The 12,024-nt window shown below is 44.9% G+C and overlaps 1 protein-coding gene across 9 annotated transcripts in view; it reads right to left on the bottom strand.

Annotated features, from left to right (window-relative positions):
- Positions 1-12,024, bottom strand: part of nav2a (neuron navigator 2a) — a 92,241-nt gene that overhangs the window by 15,682 nt on the left and 64,535 nt on the right. For 7 of the 9 annotated variants that reach the window (XM_026319868.1, XM_026319869.1, XM_026319870.1 and 4 more), the window contains 10 exons: positions 10,794-10,923; positions 8,858-9,176; positions 7,822-8,545; positions 6,621-6,840; positions 5,278-5,564; positions 4,282-4,347; positions 3,593-3,637; positions 2,921-3,081; positions 2,596-2,778; positions 240-292 (listed from right to left, as the gene is read on the bottom strand). In XM_026319868.1, the coding sequence (XP_026175653.1) occupies positions 240-292; positions 2,596-2,778; positions 2,921-3,081; positions 3,593-3,637; positions 4,282-4,347; positions 5,278-5,564; positions 6,621-6,840; positions 7,822-8,545; positions 8,858-9,176; positions 10,794-10,923 (2,188 nt within the window). The remainder of the gene's footprint in view (positions 1-239; positions 293-2,595; positions 2,779-2,920; positions 3,082-3,592; positions 3,638-4,281; positions 4,348-5,277; positions 5,565-6,620; positions 6,841-7,821; positions 8,546-8,857; positions 9,177-10,793; positions 10,924-12,024) is intronic. The other 2 variants (XM_026319871.1, XM_026319872.1) reach the window with 2 other exon arrangements.

Raw genomic sequence — 12,024 nt, 5'->3', positions numbered from 1 at the left:
TTAAAGGGCTGGTCCATCACAGATTATTTTACAGTTAAAAAAATTAATTTGTCAGTGCCCTCTAGTGGACAAACTATGCAATAGCAACACCAAATGTTTCCAAAACATATCAAAAGGAAAAACACATTGTTTCTATAAGCTACTGAAGGTATCTCACTCACACACACACACACACACACACACACACACACACACACAATTCATCCAGCACTAGTTAGTCTGAAGCTTTGTGTACTCACCGTGGAGTAAATGGATGAAGTGCTGGAGACCAGAGACAGGGATGATCCATGAACTGAAGAGCCAAAATCACACAAATAAAAGCAGGGATTAAAAAGTACACTGGTGCACACATAACCATAATTATTACTCCTCACAGACCCTCCACAGTCTCTGCACAGAAACCACCCACCCTGCAACACGGTGCCTCCCCTTGTTCCAGTTGCTCTGCTCCTGCTCGACTACACGCCTGCAGCTCCGCTGTCATAAAGGTAAAACTCCTGCATGTTGCAGTTGGACTGTGGCGCAACTAATTACAGGCTGAACTTTACACTGCTAATGACTCAAGTGCCAATTACACATCAGAGGCTGGGACACAACACCAGCTCTGTTTCCTGCCTGGGAGCAGATCAGACAGGATCAGCGGTGTGAAGTCATCAACCACAGCGAGAGTTTGGGCTGATCTCAGCAGATTCACTCGTTCACACACCTCATCCGGAGCAGCCAATAGTTTACTGAGGACTCACCTTTATCATAATCTGGTCTAGACAGGACGGTGCACTACAAGCCATGAAAAGGTGAATATTAATTTAGATTGACTGCTGTCTGGTGCAGATCTCATCGATCACTTTGTGCACGTCACCGTGATAGTGTCCAATGACCTGAATTCATGACTCATTTAGTTTTTAACCAGTACAAACGAAAATATAATTATATCTATATTGCATAATCCATGAGAGTTGTTTTATAACGTCGGAAAGAATATAAGGAGTGTAACATGCCTTAGCAAGGGAACCAAACCTTTGATCACATGCCACAAATACTGTTACATAACTAAGATTTTAAAAAAAAACAAGGCTTGTTTACCTGTTTACCTGTTTTAACGTCAATGAATAAGAAAAAATAAACAAATCCCCAATAACTCCATATAAGACGACTGTGTACATCTTTCAAATGTATAGTCAGGAAGTCTGTTTTAGCGGGGATGGTTTACAGTGGTGGATGCTAAAAATGAATAGAGACTTAAAACAATTTTTAAAATAATAATAATAATCAATAAAACAATCTGGACAATTAATTAATTCCATCCATCCATCCATTTTCTATACCTGTTTATTCCTTAACCAGGGTCACGGGGATCTGCTGGAGCCTTTATAATTAATTAATCCATTAAAACAAATGATATATATATATATATATATATATATATATATATATATGTAAAGTGGTGAAAGAGTTTTTAATTATGAAGTAGTCACGCCTGATAAACAGGTTCAAACCATTTTACTGTGGAGAAAATGAAAGGATTTACCTCCAGACGGCTAAAAAGAATATGATCCGATCAATGACAGATATTTTCAAATAAACAAAAAAAAAAAACATTCAAACTTTGCCGGTTGAGTTTCAAGGAACACGACTTTTACCCAACTGGACCGTCACTGATGGTCTATCCAGGCATGAGGAGAGTGTGAGAGGACACAAAGGTAAGTGAGATGGTTTGTGAGGAGGTTGTGATGTGACTGTGTGTGACAGTAACTCTACACTTCAGCACCAGGCACAGGCACACACACACACACACACACACACACACACACACACACAAACACAGAGCGAGGGAAAGAGAAAGTCTGTCATCACGTCTCTCTCACACCTCTCACACTGATCCCTGTAATTATCTCTTCTGAAAGTGAGGACAGACTCATGGGGCTGGGAAAAAGAGCCAGGCAGAAATAACTTTGCTGCTGGGGGGTTGTGTCTGTGTTAGTGTTCATGGGTACGTTAGGTGTGTGCTGCCTGTGCATTTGTACAACACTGCTTAATTTGAAAGGAAACTTTGGATCATTTGCTTTTTTGATATTTATTCCTGCAGTTTGTATTTCCTGGGCCTTATAGTGTGGTTTACTGCACAGCAACCATCTGTTATTACATTATGGAAGTGTCTGATCGTTTTCAGCACAGTGCTATGCCTCCCTCCCTCCTTGTCTTGGTTTGTTCCTCTAAATCAAAGGATTGACCAGACTCCAGCGGAGCAGCCTTGCTTGAACAGGGAGTCTGCCTGCTGGTGGGAAAAGCACTGCTGGGTACTTTTCCCAATAAACAAGCTTATGAAAAAAGATAAGCCACACCAAAGCTGATTATAGATTTCTAAAGGGTTAGAGGGTTTTTCTTAGAGGAGCGGTTGTAATCCGTCCTAATGTTCTCTAAACAAACGGAATAATAATTCTATTGGCATAGAGATGTGGAATAACGAAGGGGAGGCTTCAGGCCCATAGAGAGATGGAAACATGCAGATCACACCTAATAACAGATTTCACCAAATGTCACTGAATATTCAACCCACTCGTCTTCCATCCACACATCCATCTCACGTCCTCTTACCTTCCTCAAAGCCGTCCCTGAAGGAGCCTGACCGGCTCATGGTGCGAGTCTTCTCGTCGAGTGACATGCATGAGTTTCTCAGTCGATTGTCGCTGCACGGGTCAAAGGGGATGTCCTGATTGGTCAGGCTGTTGTTACGCAGACCAGCCAGGCTGATCTGAGCCGCTGAGGTCGGGCTGGATGCTACAAAAATCATATAGTAAAATGATATAAGCTGCATGTTAGGACTTTTCCTAAGTAAATACTTAGTGTATAACACATTATATACTATAATTAAAAAAATGAATGTCAAAATTGCTGTGTTTTTGTGGCGTGTGGGACTTACCGAGCTGTCCGAAGTTGAAGCGAGTACCAGAGGGAGAGGTGAGGCTAGAGCCAGGGGAGAACGGGGAATTACTGGCCGAGTCCTGCAGCCCGCTGGTGGAGTGGGAGCGCAGCCAATCACGGGCCTCCTCGTGGCCTCGCAGCGTTGGGGACGGGCCATACCTACAGGTCATGACAGAAAGGACTTAAGTGGAAGCCAGGACACAAAACACAACACTTGGATTCTGTTTTTATAGGTTAAGTTGATTCTGATTTTTATGATTTTCCACAATCAGTGAGATGATTTTTTCTCTTAGCAGACCGATTAGAAGCTGAGCTCTAATATTGATTGAATCAGATCCTGAAACCAGAATTTATAACAGTGTGAACAGAGGTTGGATTTCTCAGCTTCGAGCCAGAGCCCCCCCCCACCCAGCAATCAAGCCTGCTACAGCATAACAGTGATAGCCTCACACAACGACAAAGCGACATGCCTCTTTACAGAAGCACAACACCACAACACGTGCCAAAACAAAATCTTCAGCAGCATTTTTAAAAGCGTGAGCACAAAAGCCTCGAAGTGTGAATGCAGATGTAAAAAAATAACTAAAGAAAGAAAGAAAGAAAAACAGAAGACAATTTGGCGAAACAGTGTGCAAATCGCAGCACATCCAGCAAGAAGTGAAGTCAGTACCTGAGTCCCTTCTTTGGCAGAGTGTTTCTACCACAGTGTGGCCCGCTGTAGGAGAGAAACACTTCAGAAGAGGAAAGCAAAAGATGCAAGGAGGAAAGGAAACATGTAGCGGCACCTTTCAAGGACTACCTGACACTATTTTTAATATGCAGAGATATTTTCAACACTAGTACATCCTAGTTTATTATCCTCTATCTTACCAAGCAATTTTTCTTTTCCTACAACACTGGAATAAAGAAAAATAAATATAGGAAATTCTTCACATTACATTATGATTATTGTAACGTATAAGGCTCAGAAATCTAAAACTTTAAGACTGACATATTTGCAGTGCAAAGCTCTAATTAATATCCTATACTCATGTTACTGCACACAAAAAGTCTACCACAAGGTGGCAGCATGTCACAGTCACAGACTAGAGAGGAGCACTGGACAAACACACCAAAGCTGCCAACATCCACACAGACAATTTCCATTCATAGAGGAGATGGAGGTCCTAAAAATAACCACAAACTACCACACAGAGTGACACACAAAAAAACAAACAAACAAGAAATACAACAAGGTGCTGTCAGAGCTAGTCTCTGTGGTTCTTTGTGATGCTGTCTGTGCAGTAGCAGGCGGTGGTATAGTAGGAACCTCCACACCTGTTCCACCAGAAGCCTGACAGTGCACACAGGTACATTTACCTGTCCTGCTTCCGAGGTAGCGTGTTTCGGCTGAATATGGGGCTAGCAGAGGGGGAGGAGAGGGGACTGATGGAGGACGGGAAGGAAAATGCACAACAGACACAGAGAAAGAAAGTTTTAGAGAATAAAGTAGATGAAGAAACCGTTCAAAACAGAATTCAACTTCAACCAATGAAGCTAATAAGAAAACTGAGCGAGGAGGGTGATGTCACTGCCTCAGAGCTTCGACTCCGAATGCTATTAAGTTTCCTGCGAGACATTCCTGTCACATTACACAGTCAACCTGTCAGGATGGAATCCGCTACAGTGACCACAATCACTGCATAATCGACCGAGGACGCCACAGGATTTGGTTTCTCAGCTCAAACGCAGACAGAACGGCAAACGAGAAGCGGCACCTCGGCACGACGGGGAGCTTTGTGCATCTCGGTCCTGGATTCTGTCAGAACTGGGCGATAATTTAACGTGGTCAGCAATGGAGGGAGTATCAAGGAGTATCGAAAAACAAAAAAACTACACTACAAGTCAAAGTCCTGCTCTCAAAAGCTGCTGAGTTTAATAAGCAGTGAAGGTTCTGTGCAGATTTCCCACCTTCAAAGCGTATTGTAGTAATACTGTAAATTATTATCACTGATGCATTAAGGTGTAAGCAGCATTTCAGGGTTTGAATGTAATTTCAGTGAAGTTCATTTATTTAACTACTTTCATAAATTCTTAGTGTTTTTTAATTTAATTTATAAACTGATTATATGTGAAGCAGCTGCAATAACTAATGAAACACAACACAACCTCAAAGTATGTTTGGACAAAAGTACACAGTTATAGTAAAGTTATACCTCCTGTACCTCCTGCAACATGCAGACCTCCTTAAAAGTACATCATTCTGTCTGAAGCACCTGGAAACTACCTCATACACACTGATGAAAGCGAGATGCTGTACTGAAGAACACACAGAGTGCTTTTGGAAAAAGAAACTAGGGTTTTTTGTGTCCTCACCTCTCAGACATGCCCGTCTTGACGCTGCCAGTGCGGCCCAGTGCAGGCAGAGTGTCCTCCCTGTGGGCGCCATGGCTGCCGCCGCCTCCGGTGCTGCCCAGGCTCATGTCGATGGACTCGCTGCTGGTGTGCATGCTGCTGACCGAGGGGTAGCCCACGCTGCCCATCCCGCCGTGCCCGCCCAGCGTTCCCTCCCTGCTCTGGGCAGAGCAGGTGCTGAAGGTGGTGCCCCACGTCAAGCTGTTTGAAGGGCCGGTGGAGGAGTAGGCCGAGCTGGGACTGGAGGCCTGCGGAGGAGCAGAATCAGTCAATCTGGTATAATGTTGAGACAACTAATCACTTCAATCACTGGCAAAATATCCAACAGCTGTCCTAAACCTCCTGATGCTCTCTGCTTTATGTCAAACACATGTATTTGTGGAGAATTGGGACCTTCAGTTTAATTTCTTCCACTGCTGTTGGACGGTCAATATACTTTGGATCAGCTGACTAGTCGAGGTGAACTGACACATGCTGACTGTTGCTTTGAAAAACAATGCCCCGTGTATTAGTTAGGATTCATAACCAGTCTGATAAAGCCCCGTGACTCATGTGAGAGCGTGACACAGAGTTCATGACTAAGCATGCTCACACTTTATTGTGATATTAAGCAACTCACCAGGTTTGTGGCAGGTAAGAACAAAATCATCCTTGTGCCCTCGTGTTCTATAGAGAACGTCCCACATTCTTATCACATAAGTACGAAATCATGTCCCAACTCACATGTGAAAGATCACGATCGTTGAATCTTAACCCTGACAGTTTGACATCTGACATAGACAGTACAGATGTTTACACACCGAGCTAACTGCTAACATCAGCAAGCTCACACTAGGGACTGTCTAGTAAGATGTTTCGGTCTGGACCAAGGAGGTAGACCGAGGAGATGGACCGAGGAGGTGGACTGAGGAACAAACCAACAGTGCCATGCTTGGATCTACACTGGAAGCTAAAAATAACTCAGCTTCAGCTCCAAAACAAACGTATCTGCCTCAGTTCGCTGTAAATAATGGGTGGTAGGCAGCTGGAGCATGTCTGCAGTGGAAACTAACAGTGTAACTAATGAATGAGAGGCTGCTCCTGTAAACACACGTCTAAAAATAAAGCATGAACCTTCAGTGATTTTAGTGGAAAGGTAGAACTAAAGATTTATGCCTCCAAAAGTACACATCACTATTTTCTCTTTGGATAATGGCAGCTCTATGTCATCATCCAATTTACCTCAATAACTGATGGTTTTAAAACCCATGTTACTAACGCAACAACCAACAGGCTCAATTATTCGTCTTCGTGTTCCTGTTCACCTGCTCACTGCCCAGTGTCCCTGTCCCGGAGCCCAGGGGTCTGCCTCCAAACAGGGGGCTGCTGGTCTCGCTGTCCCCGCCTCCCAGTCCTCCATCCGGGGACTCGAGCACCGTGGCCACATGGTTCATGGTAGCGTGAGGGTTAGAGATAACAGTGGAGTTTTTCATGTTTTCAGCTGTGGTGACTGGAGCCTGTTTACTGGGCTTTCCACCAAACAATCTGGGGAAGGGAGGAAGAAGGAAAACAGAGGGAGAAAGGATATAATCTACTGTCTGTGAGGACACGTTTAAAACATCACTAATTTCTTCATTCAACATTTGCTCTTTACACTGTGACCTTCAACAGTAATGTGTTAGACAGGACCTCACTGATTAACAATTCTGTTTAGTTTATTTGTATGGAAATGTACATTTAGCTTTAGGTTAGGAAGGTGGCTCCTCCTCCAGAGACGATTAACATTAACAGCAAATTTAAAGACAAAATTCATCGAAATATTATGGACATACTAAAATCTGCTCTGGATAAAACTGTTGTTACTGTCACCACTAACAGGACGACGACACTGGTCTTATTTGTTCCTCTCCAGGAAACAAGAAATGCAGTAGCTCAGAAAGGTAGAGTCAGTGCTCAGAGCTGAGTCACAGCCAAGACGCCAACACACACACACACACACACACACACACGCACACGCACACACGCACTAACTCTTTCCTGGTTCTCTGCTAGCTCTGGTTAGACTTAAATGGCAGGCTGTGATAACTGAAGCCAGGGAGGACGATGATGGCAGGCTCTTTGAAGAGTTATCACTCCCTCACATTAATGGAGGCAGAGTGCTGAGGTAAGACTCAGCTCCCGTTACCCCGCACCACACCCTCCCCCTGCACCGCCAAGGCTGAGGCTTGGCAGCTGATCAGCCCAGCTCAAGGCTTGCATTCACAAAGGCCTGATTTAACCTCCCTGTGTGTGTGTGTGTGTGTGTGAGTGAAACAAGCCCACACGGGTGATCCTTACTCACCACTGCTTATCATTTACTGTGCCTGGATGATTACTGTCTTTTAAAATGGTCTTCTGTGTGTGGGTGAGCGTATGTTGAATGTGGGTGAAGTCAAGCCCATACAAGACGGCCCCACTCAGTGCGGCTCATCACGCAGGATTACTGACAATGCAGCTGATGCTCTGTAGGCGTGTGCGTGAGCTCACCTGCGTAGCGTAGGTGAGGAAACCTGCTGTCTTCCTGTCAGAGGAACGGTCGCTGCTCCTCCACCCTGCATCATAACTCCACTCCTCAGGTTATCAACCTCGGACACGCCCTTTTCCCGATCCGTCTGATTGGCCAGCAGGCCTCCTGCGCCGTTGGCCTTGGTGATGCTGATTGAGTTTTTACTGTGAGACGTGACAGAGAGCACAGCGGCTTCGATGCTGCTGGTCGAAGAGCGGTTTCCATTACGGGTGGCAGCTCCTGAGCGGCTTGGTCTCGGCAGGCTGCGGTACTGCAGTGTAGAGCGGGCGCTCATGGGCAGGAAGCCGTCATCGTGGTGAGTCAGCGCCATTCCTCCTTCCTGCCCTCCGGGCTTCAGGCCTCCTGCCAGCGATCGAGCCCCAGATTTGGGCATCTTCCCCAGGGTGGCCGAGCCACTGGTGATGGTGGCGCCGCTGGCAGTAACCATGGTTACCATTCCAGGACCCTGCTTCTTGAAACCAAAGGTGCTGGTCGGGGTGCGCGAGGCGAGCGTGTGCGTCTGGGAATGGGGGTCTGAGACGGTGTGTGTGAGGGTATTGGTTGTCGAGGTGCGGCTGGTGGGCACTGAATGTTTCTTTGCTTCATCGCCACTGCTGCGTCCTGCATCCGAGGGCGAGCGGTGAAGGCCGTTGGGACGAGGAGAGACGCGTCCTTTTTCTGACACCTTGACATCATCCGTCTTACCTGCAGGACAAAACAGAAGGACACATGAGCGGATCATTTTCAGATCACTGCCCGCAGGACTCGAGGTGGAGAAACAGTAGCAGTAAATGTTTCAGCAGCTAGTGGAAGACGCCTTTTGTCTTTATAATAATATCAAACCTCTAAAACTAGGGAGAGACACAGTCTTTTAGGCAACGCTGCCTCTGTGGAAGCAAACGCAACAATTACTCTCATCTGTAACGAACATGTTAAACCAGTGGCTAAAATTCAGACTGTTTTTGTCTGTTATTATCATCATTAATAAATATTTCTGACAGCAGATGTCTGAATTACCTGAACTGTGGGTCTTGAGGCCGACAGAGCCTGAGGAGCCTGTGCTACTGGTGCTTTTAGTGCGGGGGGATGTCACCCCAACCTGAGTGCTCATGCCTCTCCTCCAGGAGCCCGTGTGGGACACAGAGGGGGTCTTCCTCCCTGAGCCGCCTTTGTCGGACTCGTCAGAGATATCAGAGGGGTTACGGCGGCTCCACTTGGACCCAGGCTCCATCCTGACCCCGCTGTCTGACCCACCGTCTGGCCTCTTCACCTCGTCTCCTGACCAGGCCTGATGCACCGCTGTGGAGGCCGAATGCTTCTCAGCATCCGTTACAGGCTGGAAACACACACGATGACACAATGTCAAGTGTCTCTAAAAACCACCAGCATGCTGGGTAACCCTACCTGCATTCACACACTGTTACCTTAGTAGCAGTTTGTCTGTTTGACCAGCAGAAAGATTTGAGCTTGTGTTCCTTAGAAATTGAATCTGAACTCAGGTTTACAATAAATACTAGTGGAGCCTGTGACTTTATGGCTTCATTATAGAAAACATACTGAAGGCAAATTAACCCTGAACTTGCAATTTCTTTGGATGTGAATACTTGAATGTTTTAAGTAAAAGTATAACATATTCAGTATAGTAGTAATAGTCACCCATCAGCCATTTGGAACTAACAGTGAATTACATCTGTTTGAAGGATCGACAGCTGATTTGTGAGGATTTGGAAAAATGACTGTTAGAGAAAAGTGTCACACTGCTCTGCTGTACTCTGAAACAAACGCAGAAACAAAACGTGTTATTACCAGAGGAAGCAAACTTCATTAACCTGCGCTGTCAGAGCTGCTGTGCAGAGAGAAAGGCTTCTTTGTGCCCTGCTTTGTTTGCTCTTCAGCAATTTACCCTCTGCAGAAATAATGGTAACACATCACATGTTTGGCTGTGCATCGGCCGCAATACAGTGTGTGTGTGTGTGTGTGTATGTGTGAGAGAGAGACATATCCATGAGTCAGCTGACAACATTATTATTATTATTATTATTACCCATCTCCTTCCTGCACTATAGTGGTTCTTAATCAGTGTCAACATCAGCTTGAGCTTTGTGAGTCCACAGCTGTGCCACACAGACAGTTGTCCAACACTACGGCGTTCAGTCCACCACTGCAGGCGACAAACTCACATGACAAATTCAAACGGTCTTCACTGGCATCAGCGGGTTTTTATCTAAGTCCTTGCTATTGAAGCTGCTGAGATATTTAACCTTTGAATTAGTAGCTCATGAGACACGAGACTGGCTGTTAAAGCTCCTCATACCAACTCTAAACTGCTTCTCTTATACCCATCCAGTGCTGTGAACGGATGCAGAACAGATGTTCATTTCCTGAATAAATAAAAAGCTTTTATGAATAATTCACACCTCTAACATAATAATACTGACTAAACCACATTGTTTCTAAGCAACTGGCAAAACAAAATACATGTTGCTGTGTTAAAACCCACGAGCTACTGGGTTTTTCTAAGAGTGGCACTAAAAATAACCACTGATGTTTGTATGGCAACATGTTTGAGTGAGGAAACCCAGTAATTGACAGCAGATTGTGTTGTAGTGTAGAACTGATACCAAATATTTAACTCAGGACTAAACATCACAAATACAATCATTATGCTTAGCGTCCTCAGTGTAAGCAAAATGACTGTCCACTGTCAGGACTGCAAACAGATTTGGACCTGAAACCCTGGCACAACAATGTTTTTATGGGCTTTCATCAAATCAAATGTAAGCGCTAAAACCCGAACACTAATATTTAAAGCTCAAGTTTTGTTTGGTGCATTAAATGTTTGGGTTTAATTAATACAGACATTTATCCAACTTGGACTCTGATCCAAGCTGGAACCGTCTGTCCAAACCCACTGCAGAGTTGTGAACAGAAGTGTGTATGTGGGGGGTTTTACCTGCGTGCTAAGGCCCTTGCGCTGTGCTGCAGGTGTGTTGGCATAGGAGGAGATGGAGGAGCTGGTGTTGATGTCATCTGTATCAATGTTGTCGCTGATGCCGCTGCTCACAGAGCTGCTGTCATCCCAGCTGAACACACACAGGACAGAGAGAGACTCGCTTTAATGCTATTTAAACAATAAATCCTCCAGAGTGGAGAGGAAGAGGAACGTCCACTTGGCTCTTCCTTCATTGACTCAGCAGTCAGTAGAGTCTGAATGCTCAGCAATGAGGTCTGATGCTTATTATAGACAAAGTACTTGTTCTGTATCACTATAGACTCTTTAGAAGCTGTGATGCTTTTTGGAGCTTCAGTGACGTTTGCATTTTTGTAAATCAACTATAACACTTAAAAACGTTTGCTTTTATTATGTTTCATAGAACAAATGAATATGCAATAAACCTACTGCGCCTTATTAATTACAGTGTTAAACGGAAATAAAATTTCAAATAATAATTTTAAGAAAAAGGATCCGGTGTCTCCCACAGACTGATCATTCTCTTATTCTCCAAACACACACAAACAGGCTGAATGGGGTTGTCCATCATATGAACAAAGGCTCGTGGCAGGGGTGACATCATGGTGGGCTTGTGTGTCTGTGACTTGTTCAAACAGAGCCATCTGAACAGAGTAAACACTGGGAGTTAATTCAGGATATCTCTAAATATGTGTGTGTGCATCAGTGTGTGCGTGTTTGTGTGTGTCTGCTGGGAGTCTGTGGGTAACAGGAAGCTCGGCCAGTTGGCAAACATCACTCTGAAAGGGCCAGAGGGAGGCTGATGGTGATGGCCAGTGCATGGTCGACTGCACCCGAGGGGACAGGCAGGCACAGGCAGGCAGGCACAGGCAGGCACACACACACACGCGCACACACACACGCGCACACACACACACGCACACACGCACACACACACACACACACACACACACACACACACACACACACACACACACACACACACTGATGATACAGAAAACTTCAAGAAAGTCTTTTATATAGCGACACACACACAAATGCTAATTAGTAATGACACATATACAAAGTGAACGAACATGCAAGGCTGAAACAAACTGTAAATTATCACGCCTTATTTTGGAGCGAATTAACTGGGCTACAGCCAAATATTATTTTCATTGATTATTTTCTGTCGATAACTCATCTGCAATACAAAGACAAAGCTGGTGTCTTC

The sequence above is a fragment of the Mastacembelus armatus genome, chromosome 3 (genome assembly GCF_900324485.2).
Source record: "Mastacembelus armatus chromosome 3, fMasArm1.2, whole genome shotgun sequence".
Classification (NCBI taxonomy): Eukaryota; Metazoa; Chordata; class Actinopteri; order Synbranchiformes; family Mastacembelidae; genus Mastacembelus; species Mastacembelus armatus.
The sequence above is the reverse complement of the archived record's forward strand: the minus strand, read 5'-3'. Positions and strand labels throughout refer to the sequence as shown.